General features: G+C 34.3%; 1 protein-coding gene across 1 annotated transcript in view; it reads right to left on the bottom strand.

The window, feature by feature from the left end:
* Syn1 (Syntrophin-like 1) overlaps positions 1-22,606 on the bottom strand; it is a 199,912-nt gene that overhangs the window by 67,560 nt on the left and 109,746 nt on the right. The window contains exon 3 of the mRNA XM_011631791.3: positions 20,889-21,077. Coding sequence (XP_011630093.1) covers positions 20,889-21,077 — 189 coding nt within the window. The remainder of the gene's footprint in view (positions 1-20,888; positions 21,078-22,606) is intronic.

Raw genomic sequence — 22,606 nt, forward strand, 5'->3', positions numbered from 1 at the left:
GGGAATTTTTTAAGATATCCTTTCATATATTATCTAATTTTAATATTTTCGGACCGATTACGTAGAATTTTTCGATAAAGCTTCAACATATTAAACATGCTTCGGTTGTTACAGGACAAGAATATTTACGCAAACATTAAATGTTACACCTTCGTAAAATCCGCATTGAATCACAATACAGCTGTATAGAAAGGCAGGTTGGAACAATATTTTAATTACAACACGTAAAAGGGCCAATATATACGTTTCATAAAACTCCATTTTCCAGTCCATTGGATTTCATTCAATTACCTCACCCGGAATTGGCTCGATGATGTTTGAATTCGAGTCCTGTCGCAAGTTAATAAGCCATGTTCAACGATATCGGGTTTCCGCGTCGCAGATTCATCCTTTGATGCTGCTTTTGCGTCGTTGGCACTTCGTTTATTTAAAAGTCCCACGTGAGCTAAATATGAAAAGATGATAAAATAGTTAACTTCAAACCGCAAATGTAGGCAGCCAACAATTTTATCGATAAATCCGAGTTACCGTTTTACTATTTTTGAAATATAAAATTTTGCACACAAATGCACGGATACACGGAAATTTAAAATAATTTCTAAAATAACACAATCCTGGTTTATAAAACCAGATTTCCTATTTAAATCATTCTTCAATTATATCTTTCAAATTGAAGAATAAATTTTGGATATTAAGATCAATTTTTTTCAATTTCATTAAATTAAAAGATTAATTAATTTACGTATAATATCAAAATTATGTACTTTCTAAACAAGTAAATTTGAACGTACCGTTAATAAATAATTACAAAATACGGAATATCAATTCACGTCTCTGTTTATTTTTTTTTTTATTAAATTAAACATAAAGTTACGAATTTGAACTGCTACCAATTCTATAATTGAAGTGTGAGATAACAGCGGGACTGATGAGATACGGTAATAAAGTTAACGTTTAATTCGCGCGAAAACATTTAATTCCCTCAGCAAATTTAAATTCAACAGTAGCTCATCGATTTACCGTCGTCTTTTGCAGTTTAAAGTCAGGCGAAATGATGGCCAGTAAAATCGGTGACGAGAAATGTCTAGTATCGACCCCATCTCTGCTCGTCGCGCAACCAACCAACCCTTGTGATCTCGGAAGACGATGCGCTACGGAAGGATGGCTATTATCCAGCTACCACTATCACCGTTGGTCCGGCGGGAAATTTGAAAACGCCAGCGAAAATGCCAGAATAGTCCGAGCGAAGGTGCTTACGCGTCTTGTGCGCGGAATTCGATATCGATCCTACGACAAGCACCGTCGTTGGCATTTTCCATCACCTTGAATGTCTCGAATCAAGAAGACATAATGTAGAGAAAGAAAAACGAGGAAGATAGAGATAAAAAATAAACTTTAGAATATCAAAAATTAATATATTGTTACAACTTGCGTATATAATTGCAAATTTTTAGTCAAATAACAAGTTTATTATATGTACAGTAGAGCGAAAATTGAAATAATTAGAGCAAAGAGGAATAAAAAAAAATCAAAACCGATTGTTCTGATTGTTTATTTTTCTATTCGAGTACCCAAAATGAGACTCGTTTATATTTTTATTCATCTAAATATTATTCATATAAATATCATAAATATATAATTGTACAATCGAAAATACAAAACTTAACAAGTTAAAATACAGTTGAAGTAAAATTTCATATCATATAAATTTTCGTATATAATATAAAATTCCCAAATCTTTTAATTTTTAAATTAGACTCTTATTTTAAACATTGAATTCTTTTCTTAAAATGTAATCAATCTTCTCACTTCTACGGACTACTTTCTAGGGATATTTTCCGCTCTTTCAAAGATTCTCTACTGAGGGAAAGAAATATTTGCGAATCGAGTAAAATCCCTTCTGTGAAGTCGTTTCGGGTACAATGAGCCAACTCGACAAAGTAAACACGACCCCTCTTATTTCGCTTCAATTCTCGTCACAAGCTTGTAAATACACCTATGGCGTCACTGTGTACTAGCTGAAAGTGCGATATATATATATATATATATATGTATATATATAGTGTGAAATACCTTAAAATAAAAATGTACTAAGTAACACGTAACATGATATAAAGATTTATGTGTAAAATTTTATAAACAAGTTTGTTACGTAAATTAAGAGAAGTATCGTTCAGAATATCTAGAAAATTATAAGATACAAGTAAAGAAAAAAGACTTCAGTATTAATGTTATATTATAATAATTATTTAATAATTTAAAAAAATCAATAATTTAAAAAAAACTAAATTACATAAGATTTACAACTTAAAAATCTCAGTGTTAAATTACGAAGTGTTAAACATCACAGGTTTCAATTGAAAAGAAATCAGCAAATTCAGCAAGTTAAGGAATTTAAAATCAGAATGTGGATTTAAAGTCTAAGGGTTGTGATCGATCGATCGCCTTAGACTTGAAATAATTTCACTTTACTATCGCACGTGCGTTTATCGCCTCTCTTTTTCTCCAGAACAGCAGGATGCACCTTATTCTTGTACAGTTCGTGTACATCCGCTGGCGCGATTCGGTGTAAGTTCGATTTATCGCTATACGCGTTCTAATGCAGCTGAGAAGTTCGCTCGTAAATCGCCAACTTTTCAATAAGTACTTCCATTCCCATCACTACTATCTGGAAGGTTCAAAGATCGCGGGGTTGGCAGGGGCGAACAACGGATACGATTACACGAATATCCACGTCCGTGCGGATCCATATTTCAATTTTATACACCCGAGATTCCTGCGTTGTTCCGCCCGTTGTTTTTAACAGGTTTTTAACACGGTCGACAATCGAGATAACGGCGCAAAGAAACTTGTTTTATCGACTCGTTAGAGAACTTTCATCAGATTGTGTGTATACAAACAATCTTAAATAAGAATCTCGAAATATCTGTGAAACTAAACATCCATATAACAAAAATCGATTTTAGTACGCGATAATATGATAGTAAACGATAATACTGTGATGTATTAATATAAGATATAAAGGACATAGGATAAAGAAAAGTTTTAATTGAAAACCAATCAACGAGTTGATAGATTGAGAGAGAGCGTCTCTAAGAAATTCGAGAAACGAAGAACTGTTATTAAAAATCTACAAGTTACAAATCTATTAAAAGTCTGCAAGCAGATATTTCTTTCCTGTTTTTCTTTTAGAATCATATAAAACAAAGGAAAAACATTGTCGTAAATATATATATACATACACGAGCACATACATACATATATGCGGAATTAAAAAGATGAAAGAATATTCCAAATAAAAAAAATATCTGTGCGCTAGAGTGACAAAGAAATATATTCTTTTGGCAAGCCAGGAAAGGGCTTTATAAAATATTCACAAACACCATGTGACCATGAGCCTTTGAGGGCTGATATCAAAATAGAAAATCAAGAGCAATGGACGAAACCACCGCATACTCTTCCGCACCTCCCGCAAGCTTCCTTAAGCTACTTACCGACTCCCTCTTAAGCTGCCTATACTCTCCGACGTCAGTCGACCCCGAGGGGTAAACTTGCCATCTCCAATTCAAATAAGATTTGTAGCTAGTGGCTGATGTCTTCGTAAAGGGCCCAGGTGACCAATGGTGTGGCAAGAACTCCGCATAATCTAGCCTGCCGAACGGTGTAATCGATCGCTTCGCAGACTTGTATTCTTTGATAACATCTCTCCGTGCCGTCTACCATCTTTGTAATCGACTAAGTACCGAGTTCACGCTTATAAGAGGATTATATCGGCAGGACCTACCTCCTACAGTCCCAAGGTATCTACCAGCGAATTCAAGTACCAGACAGGACAGTCGTATCAATGATATTACGTTTGAAAATAGATTCCGACAGAATGGATTTTCATGATGAGGATATTGTAGAAATTATTTCAAAAGAGGGAAAGAGCTATGAGGGAAGATTTATTCGTAGATATTACGGAGATATAGATCTTTAGCTTTAGCAATTATTGCTGGGAAAATATTTTAATACGCGGATTGCCGATAAAAGATATTTAATTTCACAATTCGATAAATTCAAATACAATTATAAAATATAATTCAAATATAATTCAAATTTATAATTCATCAAGGACAAATATATCCCATAAATTTTTCATAAATTAAAGATTTTATTTAGAAATAATAATTTGTTCAAGGATTAATCCAAGAATTTTAGTAGATCGATTTCATTAAATATATGATTATTATAAAGATTTTTTTCGTGTACATAAAGATAACATCACGTGCATATAAATCTTTAGTTATTATACACTTGCGATCGTATATTTTACATTTAATTATTAAATTCCCTAAATTTCATTAAATTATAAAAAAAAAACAAACTGTAACTTTCAAATGAAAAAGAAAATTACAATGAGCATTTTTATGAGAAAATGAAACGATTTGATTGATTAAAACTGCAAAATATATTACACAAGCATCTTCAGCGAACGTGATATGGACTCTTACCTGATAAATATTAACTTTATGTATATTAGTAGTACGCGTGGCGCCAATTAGTGCGTGCCACTTGATACGCGAACGTGGTGCGGGCGCCAACATCAAGTGCTACCAGCCAAATATTTACTTTCCTTGAGTTTCACGACTCGTATAACTTTAACAACTAAAATTAATAGCGTTATTGTAAGCACGTCGAGTTATGTTGGTTTATCTATGCGGTACTAAATTGCCTTTAAGCGGGTTCGCTCTCCCATTGGTTCATGTCATCCCGCAATAATGTCAAATTTTTTTAATATATCAAAAGATCGCATCGCACTCGTCCTTATCTACAAATTCCATAAATAATATTTAAAAAAAAATCTAATCGTATAATTCTAAATACTAAACATCTTGAAATTTATATAAGTATTCTTAGAAAAACAACGTAATAATATTACAGAAATGCAAAAATATAATTAATAATAAAATTAATTGGTAGAAATATTTATAATAATGAAATTAATTAGTAGAAATATTTATTTAAAATATTCGTATTGTATAAGTCACAGAAACATTTTCGATTCTGAGTAATCTTTCAGACAAATGCGCGACAATATTTGTCAAAAATCTTTGTCGCAGATATCATGTTTTCTTCAGTAAACATTCCAAAGCAGGTTTCCAACCAATATTATTTTCTCCAGAGCCGTCTTACTACGCTTGGAACAACAATGGTGACGCGTCTACCGAGTATTATACGCTATTCTCTAACGCAACTCCGTGATGTCATTTAATATCGCGACGACCTGACGCCGTTCGCGGAGAAATTTCCCCGATGACAACCCGGGGATTCCCGGATGTGGATCACGCTGGCAATATACATGCATTAAGAAAGCGAGAGCAAAAATTAGATTTATGCCAAAAAAAAATGATAGAAAATGAGATATAATTTATTACTATTTTGATTCTTGGAGATTCTCAAAAACATAATCATTTCTATACAGGAAATGTGTAGGTATTACTTCTGTACTAAAGCTTGATAATATTCTTCGTTTTCATTAGCATTTTTTAAAATTTAAATCTTGTCAATCATGTCGTTTCTTAACAATACTCAATTCAAATTAAAAGAGGGAAAAGGGCACAAAGTAAAATTCTCTTTACTCTGAAACGAGTAGTTAGAAATGAATTGCTCAACTGTTGAACAAACAGTTGTCCTTGCTAAACAGGACAATACGACGCTGTACACTTAACGTCCGCGTCAAATGCAGGTCTAACGATGGAGCATCACGATTGGCCCGACCGTTCATTGCCGCTCGTTCGTTTTCGCCTCACTCCACCGCCATCATTCGCTTTCATCGTCGGACATTTCATTTTATGGCATTTGATGGCATCGACGCGAAACGCTTCGTCGATCGACGGCGACGGCGGCGCAACGGGACAGAAAGGAAGAAGGAAAATAAAAAAAAAAAAAGGATAGTAGGAAATTGGGAACTCAACCCCAACGTTAACCTCTCTTGTAGTCGCGGACAGGCCCGATCGGACCATTAATTTTTGGAGCAGAGGCCGCCATTGGAAATTGCGTGGTTTTCATCGGTCGCAAGATGCGCTTGCTCTCGATTTGCCTCGTTGATGCTACGATAGGTTTATCAAGCCAATACCATACCATCGTTGTTCCCGACAGGACAAAAAAGCTCGTCCTTCGAATATCATGATAATTGCTTCATCGACGATGTCCAGGACGATAGATGGACAAATTTACGAATATGAATTGCAGCTACTTTTATCACTCAAAGAAAAAGAATTTAAATAGAATTTTTAAAAATGCAACACAAAAGTATGTATAAAAATCACAAAATTGATTTGACCGAAGGAAAAAAATAAAAATATATTAGATATATATATATATATTTGCAAATATAAAATGCAAATCCAGCAAAAACAGTAATTCCAAAAATTCTTGTATATGAAAAGGTGTGCGTCGTTGAAGGCTTGAAAAATGAATTGTCGCCGTCAGAAAGCCACATAATTTCCTAGCACGTATCCTTTTTACGGAGAAAAGACGTACAACGAAAAGCTTTTATATACCGGCCTGATTTTAACGATGAATGCGCGCAATGCCGTCAAGCGCATGTTAAATCGGTTAAAACTCGGGGTTCTCTGATTAATTCCATCCCGGATTGGCTGTTGCAACGTATAAACTTTAAGTGCATTAAGCAAGATTCTTCTGCTGCGGAATTAACACATAAAACAGATGTTCAGTTTTTCGCCCCGCATTACATTAAAGCTCATATATTTATCATATGTAAGCATTTTCAAGTCAGACACATATCTACATTCTACCTGGGTGTATCATGTATGTACTATAATTCAAAGTTGTACATCTGTAAATCTACGACATTAATTAAAAGATATAATATCAAATATAAAATTAAAAAATAAACGATTTTATAATATTAAATTAATCGTAGAAATATATTTTTAAATTTTTTAATCAATTTTTTTAGTCATGATGTACAAATATATATAATAAAATTATATATGAACAAACATGTTCGACACAGAAATATTTAGTTATTGTAAATCTAATAAGTACTACCGCGCTAGATATATGACAATTGCAATGGCGTTTAAAACAATATTCTACCTTCGACGTATGTCCGAATAAAAACGTTAATTACATATTAATATTTTCAACATGCATACAAAAATAAAGTATCGATGAAAAATGTTTGTTAGTAATAAAGCAATGAACTATTAAGATGTATATGTATGTATGTAAATGTAAATATATATATATAAAATGTGAAGAAAATTGCAAATACTCATTTTTGTGTAAATTACAACTGATATTAGCAGTTTGATAATAAGAAGATAATAAAGTGGTTTATTGCGTCATTTTACGGCGTTGGTCGCGCAAAACTCCATTATTCTCAGTTTGAAATAATAAAAGCAATGGATTTCTCTCGCAAAGCCCACCTTCTCGCAAAGAAGAAGCCTTCGCCACGGTAAATTTCTTTCTCGCCCTACTAATCTTTTAAAAGGATGAGGAAGAAGTGGCGGAAGTCGATTCGCCGCGTCGCTATGTCTCAATGAAAGGTCTCCAGGAACGTATATTAGTTTTGCACCAACTCTATCAAAAATCGAATTTCGCACTTGGCATCGATAAACAAAACTCCACTAAAGCTGGATAAAAAAAACAAATCTTTAGAATACCTAGAATTTAGACCTTTAGAATACGAAACAATTTATAAAGAACAAAAACTCTCGATACATGTAAAATCTTAATTCTTTATTCATTAATTTCTAAAGTAATCACATCTAATTTTTCTAAGACATTCTACTAGACATTAGAAACGCGCGCTGCGCGCGCGCCGTTTATCTTTTTCGTCACAAGAGCAAAAATTAATATAATATTATTATATTACTATTACATACTATAATATTCTTAACTTCTTGATACGCAATTGTCAAAAAGATCCTCGCTGTGAGATCAATACAATGACAGCTATTCACAAAGTTAGCGCAGCGAGAGAACCAACAGCATCACGGAAAAACGTCAACAATAAACTTCGAGAATTTCGAGAGATGCGAGTATCGATTTAACGTGCCCTTTTTTAGAAAGGAATCATTAATATTATTAAATTGTTAATTAACAATAATTAACAATAATTAACAATAATTTTTCAGTAGATAATATATGTATTTCGCTATTTAAAAATTTTTTTCTACAGATTTCTTACTTCACTTAGCAAAGCCGTCGTGTTAATTCCGGACAAATTGGAAGGTATTTTTATCATATTTAATACAAAAGCTTCTATTTGAAAGCGCGAAAACGCGACGTGACAACGCGATAATGTGACGTTAAACTCGTGACAACGCATAATGGAAAAAATTAATGGAAACATTTTAAAAAGTACGGTGAGTTCGTCATTTTACATATAAAACCATATATAACATTTTTACGTGCATCCGATTTTGCATTTTTTCTTTTTGGCAAACGGCTGCCGCGTAATCCGGAACAAACGAAAGGATTACACAATTTCCACAGCAACTCGCCAACCCCAACCGAGAAGTTTAATACAATGTTGTTTTTTTTTTTTTTCCAAAGCCTGATTAAGCTTTACTGAAAGCCCATTCTTGATCTTTTGTGAACATCGTAATTCGATAAAATAAAAATAGGAAAGAATTCAGAATAAAACATTGTATTCTTCAATAATTTCTTATAATCCATAATTATTTATTTTTATAGAATTTCAAATAAAATTATACACTTAAATTTTACTTTTTTGCCACTAAATATGAAATAATTCTGTTTTTTTAAATCATTTTTAAATAATAAATTCCTTTAAATTTGTGTAAAAGAATCTCAGCAATTTCTTTATTTTCAATATTCAAATTTTATATTTATTAAAAATTGTTTTTTTGCAAATAGATATTCACAAACTCTGCAAAAGTTTCATCTATCTGTGAAGCTATCATCACACATCACTAATTACGTTACATAGTATTCACATATTTATTTGGTTAAAAGTTTAAAACAAATCTGCAAACATGATAACATGGAGTAAACCATTATACATATTCGAATATCAGACAATATTTCTCTCAGAATCAATGGTTAACATTCATGTTAAATTTATCATAAATTTTCAAAAGAAATCTTCAAATAATAAATTTTTCAAAATTCCATTTGGCAATTAAATAAAATTAACAACAAAAAAAATTATAATATAAGAATAAAAACTAAAAGAAAATCTTCTATCAAGCTCAAATATAACAATTAATATTTGAACATAAATTTAATAATAAGATTCCGTTTGATCGTAGTTATATGTAGTAAAAGAAAATAAGTTTATCTTGTTATCTGACGTAGAAAATAAACGGTCAGTGAAAAAAGTATAGCTGATTCGTGTATTATTACTTTTCCTATGCAAAAAGAAACTAGGGAGATATAAAGGCCGTTAATAGAGCCGGATATCGGTTATATCAATGGAGGTTCATTGATAAGCCGATTATCACGTGTCATAGCTTGTGTCTTGAAATATTCCAATATCAAAATATTTATATTTTCAGATCTTTGAATACTTCTCAGTTTCAAATATCTATTGTTAGAATTACAAACAACAATTATACAACATATCATAAATCGCATAATTCATAATATAAACTTTATATTCATAGAGAGAGAGAGAAAGAGAGAGAGAGAGAGAGAGAGAGAGAGAAAGAGAGAGAGAGAGAGAGACAACTCTTTTCTCAATTTCTATAAAATATCTGTTTTATTATAAAATACTTCGCAAACAGGAAAGTAGACACAACATAGTCATTGTATATCCGAATAGCTGTTTCTATTCCTTCCTCATTGTTCTTTCATTTCCCCTCTATGTATCCCTCTATTCCTCTATTCTATGCATTTCAAGTTTATTTTTTTCAAGTTTATTTCAAACTCACTTCATCTAACTACATTATATATCTTCCTTTCTTATTTCTTCTACTCTCACTTCTTTCCATTTATTTTTTGTCTCCATTCTGTTTTATTCTTTAACTCCCTTTCCTTCGTTTCTTTTCCTTTATTTCTTTTCCTTTTATTCTCCTTTTTTTTCAATTTTCTTTCTACCTCAGGAAGGAGATAAAAAATTAACTTGAAGAAAAATATAAAAACACGGATTTGAGGTAAATGAGTGAGATCAATAGAGATATTTTATATATATATATATATATATATATATACATTGTGAGTGACTTAGTGGTTTTATTTTAAATTACTAAAAATAATTATTAATAATTGTTGTAATATATTGAGAAATTTTGTATTTTTTTTTTTTTTTTTAGATAATAATAACACAGCTGTAATATTTTATAAGATTATTTTGTGCAATATTGATAAGAGAGTAAAGCATTACCAAATATCATTAACACAATACAGAAAACACGATTTCGTAAACGCGAGAGTCAATTCAATCAATTGGCCAGTAACGGGCCTATTTGCATTTACCACCGGCCTCTGAGAGAACGCCACAACAGACGAGCCGGAAATTAATGTGTTGGTTCGCTAATTGCTAATTAAAAACACTACGGCAGTGGCGACGATTAGGGTACGCAGATGCGTTCACAGCGTTCACAGTCAACAGTAACGTGGTTACATTTGAAATAATAAAGTGAGATATTTGACACGACTTATCAGCATGATCAACAAGGAAAATAAATTAAATAGAGAATAATTTAATAAATTAAACTTTACGTAATATTTTTGATTAAATTATATCCACTTTGACAATTTTGAATCTTGACATCTAATAAAAATAAAAATATGTATGACGAACAATTCTTATAAATTATTATAGTTAAATGACTTTACAAAAGTTTAAATTAATTAACAACAAGTTAGATTATATTAGAATTTTCTCTAAGTCTCACTTAAATTTAAATTAAATTAAAAATAGAAGTTCGGATTGAAGTTAGATTAAAATTATAACAAATTATGTTTTATTTTTATATATAAATATTTCGTCTAATTTAATTAAGACGCTAATATCTAAGTATTATATAATCAAGCACATTATCGGATCAATTGAATATTGTAAATTCACATGACATGATTCTATAGTTCAACTATCGCAAGCCCACTTTTAAATGAATGAACACGCGTTGAACGTTTATATTCAAAACGATATGTTCTCATTATTTGTGCAAGAAAGGTCTCCCAATTTACCGCAAATAAGGATCGTGCGTTTGCCGAGTCCGAACACGTTTCAGGATTCGTGCTATTCGCTGCCCTCATATGATTGGATTGTCAAATATTAAAGTGGCGAATTCTGAATTAGTTGATTTAGTCGTGAAACTTTTATCAAAATTTTTATATTTTAATTCTCTAGAAAAATTCATTGTTATACTAAAATTGTTATACTGGTTTAAGAATTTCAGAAAAAGGTAACAAATACATGAAAACGATTACAGTATAAAGTGTAGTAATTAACTGTACTATATTAATTTTTTCTTTAATTATTTTCTTTAATTATGATTTAAAAAAAATTCATATGTTTTTTGTCCTTTTTTTCTTAAGTATGATCTTTCAAATGTTAAAAAACTCAAAAAAGGGTCTATTTTTTGTATATTCTTCTCTAGAAAAGGATAAACTTTTCATTAAAAAATGTTTATTTTTTTTTTTTATAAAATTATACACAGAAGTTCTCTGAGATTTTACTAAAACTTGAATTAAAAAGAATAAGATAAAAGCAAGCTGTATGTCTCAAAATTTCGTAATATTACTAATAAAATTATTCTAAAGTAAAATACATTTAAACAGAGTGCAGCAATTTTGGGTAATCATACACATCAACATACACACAAGAGCAGATTCGCCGTTGTTGTATATTTGTGAGAAAATTTATGCGATGTAATTTGTTATGCTAAATAAAATGCACAATTTGTTGAAATGTTGGACGCGGACCAATAGAATCTCGACATTTCCAGCACCTATGGGATTTTAACTAATATATTCAGACAGAAAATCATAGTGTGTCTAACGGTGCAGCAATTTAAATACGCTTTGTACAATTATGTAAGCAAATTTTATTAGTGATTATGTGTCAATATTGCTCTCAACAATCTATTAAAATAAAACGAAAAGATTAATTATTAATATCTGCATTATGCAACTTGTATATGCAAATTAATCGATTATCATCAAAATGTCAAAATTAAAAAAATAATCCCGTTAAAACATTTATGACAAAATGATAAACAAATAATTTTTGTAATACAATATTTAATAAAATGTAATAATTAGTTATTTAACATTCGAACTATCATATATTATCAAAAAATATTTTATGTAATGATTAAATACGTGCCAATTAATTAAAGCAAATTATAGAGCAAATAAAAACAAAAAACTATAATAATTATTCTAAAGAATAATAGATTCACGACAATATGACATTAAATACTTTTAATTCAATAGGAACGAGTCTACATTTGCTTTTTTATTTGAACAGCGGTACATGGATATTTCAATTATGCAATATTACCATCGCCATGAATATAAAATTAATTTCCATCGCATAACGATGATTGACGCGCGAATTCCGCGCGGAGAACTTTTAATTATTTTCGATTTTCATTTCTGGGAATTGATGATCTAGCAATTGAGACGAAGTTCTTATTGAGTTCTCGTTTTCTTTCTCGTTGCGAGCTTATCTCGTCGCTTCTCTTTATTTTCATTCTTTATTTTTAGATATCAAGCCAATCGTTCTCTTCGATAGGAATTTTACGGTATATCGAGATTTTGCGCTGTTGACGAAACACAGGACGTCTCCAAAAAGGGGATGACGGAACGTATTCCCGAGTTTTATTATCCTTTTCCTCCTTCTGTCCGAACTTTTCTCAGTAATTGTCTATCTGTCGATGGAAATAAACGGAATAAGATGAAAGAAATGTCTTTTCGAGAAAATAGACAAAAAAACGAAATGCGTTGCATCTTGTCATCTTTTATCTTTCATATCTTTCATATCATTTCTATCATATAAACGAATACGTAATGCAAAATTAAAAAATGGCTCACGATCTCTAATTAAAAGCGCACGTAACGTTACAACTAACTTACAACGCAACAAAGCTGAGAGAGTAACATTGTTTAGTTATTACTAAAATCTGAAATGGTTACAGTACGCGAAAGATAGGAGAGAGAGAGAGAAACGAAAAAAATAATGTCGCGATCTTTTATTTCTAACAAAACAATGTATGACTGTTTCTCATACACCACATTCTGTGTATGCATATATTACACACATATACATATGCAAACGGTATATGTATTTTCAATGAAATACAAACAAAATAAATATATTTCATTCACAATATGCGTGCATTCGCTTGTACTGCCATTGTACTTTTACATAAACAATAAAAATAGTCTCAGCAAAAAAGAGAAAGAAGTATTACTTTTTTAATAATAATTCTCCCCGTGATGATTATACAATCTTCTAAAATCTTTAACAATTTTAAGATAAATTATACTTCTCTCCTCCAATATTATGAGAAAAGCCTAATTAATAAATAGATATATATCATAAAGACGAACACATACATGTTATTCAGCGTACTGAAAAATGAGATGATTAGGGTAGCATAATTAATAATTGGGAATTGAAAATAATGTATAAATCGAATTCCCTGAATCTAATAATTTTATCTTCCTAGAGTTTCAAGCCTGTGCAATGTGCAATTGCGATGCGGCTTCAATCTCTAATGCGTAGTGTAATATCATACGCTTTAACGTTGACATAGAATCTCGCCACAAAACGCGAGAATTGCGCGAGAGGTGCTGTATCGTTGTCGCGCAAATTAATAATTCGCGACGCGAATAGTGCCAACGTCGTAACCGCTTCGCGTCTGTCGTGCTTTGAGAGGAGCTCATGTGAGTACGGGGGTCTCCGTCGCCGTAATAGTCACCTATATCGTTCTATGGCTTTTGCTTCTGTCAAGTTACTGAAGTGAATTCGCCGATCGCGGCATCGATCGGCGACATTGTCAAAATTTACACAAAAGCACTCTCTAACTTTTCTCAAGTTCTTATACTTTCATTAAAAGAGATTTATTTTACCGTCACTCACATTCATACAGTTATATCTATACTCGTAAAATTGTGCAACAAATTAAATTTTTTAAATTGCTACATAAGAGAGTAAAAGAAAATCTCTTAATTGTCTTCCCTTCTGTAACAAATATATAAATGAGTGACTTTCCAATATATGCAGAGAGTCTGTCTCGTAAAGTCAAAAAATATTATTATATTCAGTCTCAAATGGCATCCTCTTCCTCTTGCTTTTCTCTTCTGTCTGGTTAAAGTACATTATTACGCGGACAGGACTATGCCTTCATCTCGAGTTTATTATATCGCGTTGATTTATGTAGCCGGTGTTAACGAACCTTCAGCGTGACGGCAAGTGTTTAGCCGGCTATACGAGAATCGAACTATGTAAACGCGGACATACCGGAAGACACGGAAAGAAGCTAGCCCCGACACGATTCCGAGGAAATTCTCTGATAACGAGCGCTTTCGCAGTAATCGGATTTGGAAACTGCTACAAATAAAAAGTGATGACGAGCTACTTATCTTATATTTGCCGATGTAAATTTTATCCGACAATAAATCCGGACGATTAAAGATTTGAGAGACAGAAATTATAATTATTCCATTCGGCCTAATATTTAAAGACTGGACGTGCATTAGAAGTGCATAAAACGAACGAATGAAAAAAAAAATTAAAGAATTAATAATACTAAAGCAAAAAAATTGAAAGAATTTTATGTTAAAAGTAAGAGAACTGTACAAATATTTCTCAAATATCAAATCTTAAGATTCTATCACGATCAGAATACTGGCAACGAATATTGGCAATAAATTTGAGAATAACGAAAAATCCATAATTTCTATCGCATCGTTTCAAATTTTGTCCAAACTTTGTGTTTTAAATTTCCTTAAATTTAATGATCTTTCTAGAGCTTTAAATCCTCCAGCTCTCCAAACGATAAATTGTCGTATCGTTTCGCAACGGAGGAATCCACATCCTTTGTGCCTCCGCATCCCTCCCCCCCCTCCCCCTCGATCCTTAATAATTAACCCGTTCATTGTGCATCCGCAGGGACGATCGCCGTAACAAAATCCTCGTCGTTAATGTTACGGCATTATCGTAGGACCATCACTTATACAAACCGTCCCCGGCACGGTCCGCGTAACGATATCGGAGTATAATGGAGCCCTTGCAGCGACGACATGTACACAACGCGATAATACTCGTACTTACACGATACGCTACACGCACACGTGTGTCCGCACGCCGCATGCCTGTGTCCACGCTCGCACACATGCAGGCGCGGCGAACATACACATATGGGACAAACGTGTAAAGGTACTCGTTTGTATCGCTTGGGATTCGCATGACGATGGTAATGAGACCTTTGCCGGAGGGCTTTTCGGCGCACAATGCAATTCCGCTTGTTACTGATAACGGCCCCTGCAATTGCTCGTTACCTGTGGCCTCGCCCTTTTTGCATCTGCCAACTTTTTTCTATGTCCACCTCTGTGATTTCCATGAGGGGCAGCGCCTGGCCTCTTGTTTCTTGTTACGAATCGAATTGAAGGCCTTTGATAGACAGCACACCGCACAACCGCTCGACGAGAATGTATGACGGATAATCAAACTAAGCGTTAGTTGCAAAGCAATATGTATAACAAACTTGACTTTATCTTAAGGAATCAAAATCAAAATACGAATCAAAATAAATATATAAAAGTTGCTTCATAATTGCCATTCATTTTTAATAGCATTACCATATTTTATAAGAAAATTTTTCTCCATTCAATATTTTCTTATTAGTTATTCTATTGTTGATTGTTACGAAATTATTGTGAAATTTTTTTCGCAAACAATGGCTTATTCGATCAATCTATTTTTATCGCAATGTGCAATCTATTTCTTCTTTCTAAATTTATAGAATTTATATTCATCAATATTCGATAAATTTCGCTTGTAAAAACTAAAAAGAGAAGAGGAAAGTTGAGAAATGTTTGCCCTGGATGATCTTTTAATTTCCTTGTTCTTCGATAAACTTACAGCTCGTTCGATCTTGTGTGAAATTTGTTTTATCCTCGCGCTTATCCGATTATCGAATATAACGAACCAATACGGCAAACTTTCAATAGAATGCTGTAAGTGCAAATGCAATATCTCACGTTCTTCAAAACATTTAACCAAAGAAAAGAATACGTTAATGACAGGATCAAAATTAAGATATGTGAACACTGCATTAATAATTATATTCTTTACATATTTTATATACTTTATACTTTTTATATACTTCATATTTTTACATAATGCAATTTATTATTTTTCTAATAAATAATATTCATATGTACGCACATGTAACAAGAACTAATTCCCGTTAAAAGAATCCTCATATGAGAGAGAGTCCTCAAATGTCAGTTCAACCCCAGCAAAACGCAGAAATTGATCACCTCGCGATGTGTATCACATTCAAACGCGGACGATCGCGCAAGTCGAAATCAGAAGCGGAAGGTGAAAGAGCAGTGAGATGGAGAAGGGTGAAGGGGGAAGGGGGAAGGGGGAAGGGGGAAGGGGGAAGGGGGAAGGGGGAAGGGGGAAGGGGGAAGGGGGAAGGGGGAAGGGGGAAGGGGGAAGAGAGAGTGGAGAGTGGAGGATGCGAGAGTTAAATTAGTTTCCGGGGCAAAAGCTGGCTGCCGGCCGGTTTTCAGGACTAACCCCGTGTATAATTCCAGAACAGCTCCATCAGGGGGGGGGCTGGAACCCACGAAGAACCTTCCATCCAGACTATCCGACCACCTCCGCTAGCACCACACGAAGCATCCCCTAACACGTGTGCGCCCACCACCTTCCCGGACTTCGCGGGCGCTGCAGTTTGCGAAGTTAATTACCGTCGGATAATTGCACCCTATATGCCGTCCGTCTGATTAATGAGGCGCGGCTGGGCGAGGATCATCAGGAATACCAGAACCTTCACGTGTCTTTCTCCCTTTCTCTTTTGTCGCTAAGGAACGATCGGCGATTTCCTCGAAATAACGAATTACCAGAGTTTGCGCGTACATACTACCGTTTCAGCTATTGTTTTTCTTCATGGCTGCATTCTTGCAGGTCAGAAAATTTGTAAAATAAGTTTTAAAAAACCAGAAATGACGATACACATTCAATGTATATAATTTAAATTGATTCTATTCTTCGAAGTTTTCAGTTGTAAATTTTTTCAAGTGTAAAAATTTTTGGCCAGGTAATTTATTAAGACATTGGCAAAAAAAACAAAATTTTACTTCGGTCGATCGCATCTTTTTATTATATCGTATCGAAATTTAGAAATCCTAATTTCTTATGTCTGCGGATACCTGTATCCAAAATCCACTTCTAAAAGTGTGACCACTTATGGAGAATTACGAGATCTTGGCTGAATTAATATATTCGCAACGTTCACGGTGTTGCTTTCGCTTATCTCTGGAGATTGTTCTAGGGACGATTCCTTCGAGAAATCCTCGGGAGAGCATACAGGTTGTTCCCACAGGAAGTGCTTTTCACACAGCTTGTGGTTACCTTGCACGAGCTTGCAAAGCAACTGTCTTCCTTGGCTAGAATCCTTCATGCCTGAAGAGGGAAACTCAGCAAGATCTCGAAAGGTTGCCTAAAACGGCAGGAAACCTTGATTACTGACTTTGCATCGTAACGTCAATTCCGTCTGATATGCTTAGAGGACACTCTATATACGGGTAAATGATCAAAGAGCGCTGATTGTTAATTAATTAACACCGGGGAGTACATCAAACTACGTAATTGAGAAACAGACTCAGATTCAGCAAATTGTATATTTTCGATTCAACACATCATAGATTTTATATGTATATATATATATATATATGATTGTATCATGTATTTATTGATACAGCCAAATATATAAGTCAATATATACGTCATGAAAGAAGAATTCTGTAAATACATTTAAAAATTCATTTATCTGACTCAAATCTGTTTAAATATAATTCAAGGATTATTGTATAAGATACTTTTAAAAATAAAAAGTCGTACCGCACACACAGCATAAATATCGCTTAAATTCATATTGCGCAACATAGTCAGATTGTTCCCATTTCTTCCAAACTGTGCCCATTTAACCGAGTCAAACGTAAAACATCGTATGCATTTTCATCTCAGCGATTTACGAAGCTATGCTGACAGTCGCTACTAGAACACCGGCTTTTGCAATTCATGATCTAGAAAAGCTCCAGCTTTCGACGAATACAGGCCTGGCTGTTTGTTTTCAACGCGCAACGAGTGTAACTGAACGTTTTCAACCGCAAAATGATGCTCGCGGTCGCGAGCATCGTGTAAACACGCGCATTCAACGCGGCAAAACCATCTTTTTCTATTTTTTTTTTTTTTTTTTTTCCGACGCCTTTCTCTGACGTACTACGCTTTTGTTCTCCTTTTGCCGCAGGCTGTGCCTGCACGTAAATGCTCATTTGCACATAGCATCGCATCATAGCGTTTGATGTCTCAGCCTCACTGTCGTTATTTCAAACATTATAACCGTCCATATGATAAATTATAACAATATACGAACAAATATACAAACGCAGATGCAGTAAAGTCAAGTCTGAGTCGAAGCGAATGTGCTATTCAAATCTTGTGTACACATTCAAGTACACACCCAGATGCATAAAAAATTGAAGAAAATGTAATTACATATATACAGGATATACAGGATATATATACAGGAAATAATTATAATTATTAAAAATATATTAAACCAACTCCTCTTTCATGACACAACCTTTAGTGTTCCTATGATGCTTTTCTTAATAAAAAGAAGATTTAACGTAAGAAGTCTTATTTTTAGATAATTAATGTTTTATCCGTACTTTAACGTAAAAGGATTATGGCGCTTTGCGCGCGCGGCACATGTCCAATTTATCGTCCTGTTATCATTCACGATTTCATCGATCGAGGCAATATGAATGCAATCATCGTCGCGGCAACGACATAAAATTTACTGCATCGGCTATAAAATTTACTGTTGACCAGAACGTTCACCGCGCACATCATTCGCTGTCCGCGAGATCGTTACAAGCGCGATCGAAAACTAACGAGATATCTCCGTTCTCGGCCCGACGGTAACGCCATATATATCTTTCTAAGATTTAAATTGATTAGATTGATAAGACTTAAATCGTACAAATGCCTTCCATTCCACGGTTTTCACGAATGCTCAAAGTTATGATGATTATTGGCGTTCAAATTTATATTACCGCAGTGCGGATACCGTCACCAGATTGATTTGAGAAACATCAGCATACGGAAATATCAGGTAAGTGTTACTCTACGGCATAGCTTAGCGAGATGCCGGCAAGAGATACGGCACGTCTCTGATTGCGTTTCTTAGCTCACAGCCAACCGCCCCTTCGTCCATCCCGTCTGTCACCACCCCTTTCGACGCCAACCACGATTGTCTCTTCCCTTCTGCCCTTCTCCTCTTAACAGCGCAGCTATTCTCCCTCGCGGTTTTTCTTTCGGTCTAGAAGAGAGGGTCTCAGGCTCGGATTTAAACTTTCGACACGGAAAATTTTAACTTTCCGCGTACGATGCAACGTATCAAACTTTCGCTATATATTATTGTTAAAATACGTAGAAATTTAATAAAAAGCATGCTTGTTTATATTTACTTAACTGAATATTACGCACGTAATTATACACATGTCACATGTTGAAATTTTTGTTTATTATTTTTCAGATGTGCTTAATTTTCATTTTGACTACTTTAAATTTGTTGAATTTTATAATTTATTTCCGTGAAGTTTTTATCGTTTGTAAAAAACGATAAAAAAAAAAAAGAGCTATAATAACTAATAAAATATAATTATAGCAAAGTGAGCGATAATACGATTAAAATAATGGAGACACTCAACACAACTAAGCCGCTCAAATAAAACGTAACGATTGTTCGTGCTACATGTGGGACATCGCTAACAATCCCCGAGAGGTGAAAATTTGCACGAGCGGCCCTGAACGGAGACGGCGCGCTTAGAGTAAACGGGGAGGAGAAGAACGGAGAAGCTTTACAGAATTAAGGAGCCATTCGCCTTTCATTAACTCTCTACGAGCCCAAGGGGGAGAGATATTCCCTTCGTGCTAACTCATCCATTCCCTAGTTTATCACTACGAAACGGACGGAAGCAGACGACTGTCTCCGATAGAAGGAGGACTGGACTTTTATCCTGCCGCGAGGCCATTTACCACCGTCGCTGCGCTTGGCAAATAGGTAAACGAGATCTTTCCCGATTCTCCTAAACTCTTCAACCGCGATCTAGATTGCACTACTTCGTTAATCAAGACGATAGAACGCGCAATCCGCTCGCATTTTCCGTCCCACCCTCACGTTTATTTTCCTCTCAACGAGTCCTCGAGTTTTAGATTAAATTTGAAGTAATCGGCGGCTCTCGTCTTAATCACTTCAATATCTCCTTTAGAAAAGAGAACGTCGATAAAGTAATTATACTCTTACTCAGTTAACGAGCCTTAATTTATTTTCTTGTGTTCGTTAAAAGAAGATTTGCTTTGAACAACTGATGTTGAAATACATATAATATTATATTGTCGCAGTGACAAATATTACAAATTTTTGGTACATAGGATACATAGGATACATAGGATACATAGGATACATAGGAAATCCCCTCCAAATCAACTATACGTTGTATTTAACAGTGAGCGATTATCCTCCTCCGGTTAACGTTATAACAAATTGGGAAATACCTTCGGCCTTACAGATCCAACCGCACGACCGTCGAGTTAATCTTTACATGGCAGACGAGCCCAAACCACGCATCGACTTTTCAGTGTTAAGACTTACCGGGATCGGAAGAGGTATGCGCTCTGGTGAGTCTGCAGAGTTGTAATGGCAGATAACGAGTATCCGCCCGCGGTGGTGACTTTGGCGGCGGCGGCGTCGCGCTCAGGAAACCGCGCTGAAGTTCCCAGCCCACTTCCTGGATGATCGAAGCCTTCCTGAAGTACGGCGTCACTTCCCGCAGATACTTGACTGCAACAAGAAAATACGTTGTCAGAGTGCTTAACCTTAACTTAAGATCAGGTGAAAATATTAATGTTTATATTTTATCTTATATTTTATCTTTTAATTCCGTCTAAACTTAGATCGTAATATATAAGAGATTTATCCATTAGTTAATTACATTAACTAAATTTTTTTATCTCGTTCTGAAATCTAAGTAATCATGTTATTTTTTTTTTACAGAAAACATAAGTAAGAATAATTGATGTTCTGAATTTAATGTAATTTCATGTAATCGACAAATTGTTTTTTTTTTTTGTTAGTTTTTTTTTATCCACAAAATATTTTTTTATTGCGATACAATACAAACATTTATATACATGTACTATAATTATATATATTCTATTATACAAGAATCTCCTTAACAATTAAAAGTTTGTAAGATTTGTGAATGGATCCATTACCGAAGAGAAATAGAAATTTCTCGAGAAAAACTCAAACAAAAAGAAGCGATATTTACTTCTTTTAACGACGTACTTTACATTACTCAAGTATGAGCTCAAATGTTCGCACATTCAGAGGTCTCTCTGAGAATTTCGGCAACGAAAATCTAACTTTCTTTTCGAGAAACGCGCGACTCTGAAACGAAAGTCGTGTCGCGGAAATCGAGTATCGACCTTTCAAATTGCAAGGGCTCCTCCGCTTAGGCGACGTCTTGTCGGTCCTATTACGCGAAATTTAATGGAGAACGTCACGTGGCGACAGCGGCGAGACGGGAGCGGAATTCTGATGTATCGTATCCACGATGATCCAATATGTTTGCCATTAAGGCTTCATGTGGATGGTATGTGCAGCCAGTATATTTACTCTCTTTCGATCTCAAACGACATTTCCGCAGATCACGCAGGTCAATTCTCTTGATTGAATATATCAATATTCATCAGCATTCATTCGCGGCCAATGTCGATTTTGCTTTGATGTGCCCTCAGTTTTATGGACATCGTGACAAAGATTTTTCATCTAAATCAAATCGTTATATATAAAATCTTTGTGCACGCGCAATGTATCCATCCACCTCTAAGCGGTATCATCATATTACGTTTGACAATTACGATTAATGTCGATTATGAAAAATTATTTGCAATTTTACATTTCAAAAAGTTTTACATTTCATTTATATGATGCAATTGATGACGCAAATATCCAAATAATATAGCAAATTTCTGCTGGGACATCCTACTGTTAATTAATTTCGCGCTGAAAGGGTTAACCCGGGAATATGATTGTGTCCACGGTCGAAGATCGAGCTCCCGTCCAACTTTTCATACGCGCACGTTCTCTCCTAGCGACCTAGCTGCCGTATGCCGACGCGCAACGTATTTCTATTGAATTTATTTCGGTGCCCTGGACGGGTGCACGTTGCTGATTGCAGCTACATCGAGCCTGGCCTGGCCAGGCCAGGCCGGGCATCGGGACGCCGGACCCGACGTAGCGCAACGCTCCGCTTGCCAGTCACGTATTCCTGCATCATTTGCTATGGGTTTCATACCAGCCATAAC

This window comes from Pogonomyrmex barbatus, unplaced genomic scaffold (assembly GCF_055798465.1).
Source record: "Pogonomyrmex barbatus isolate J1 unplaced genomic scaffold, ASM5579846v1 scaffold2, whole genome shotgun sequence".
Taxonomy (NCBI): Eukaryota; Metazoa; Arthropoda; class Insecta; order Hymenoptera; family Formicidae; genus Pogonomyrmex; species Pogonomyrmex barbatus.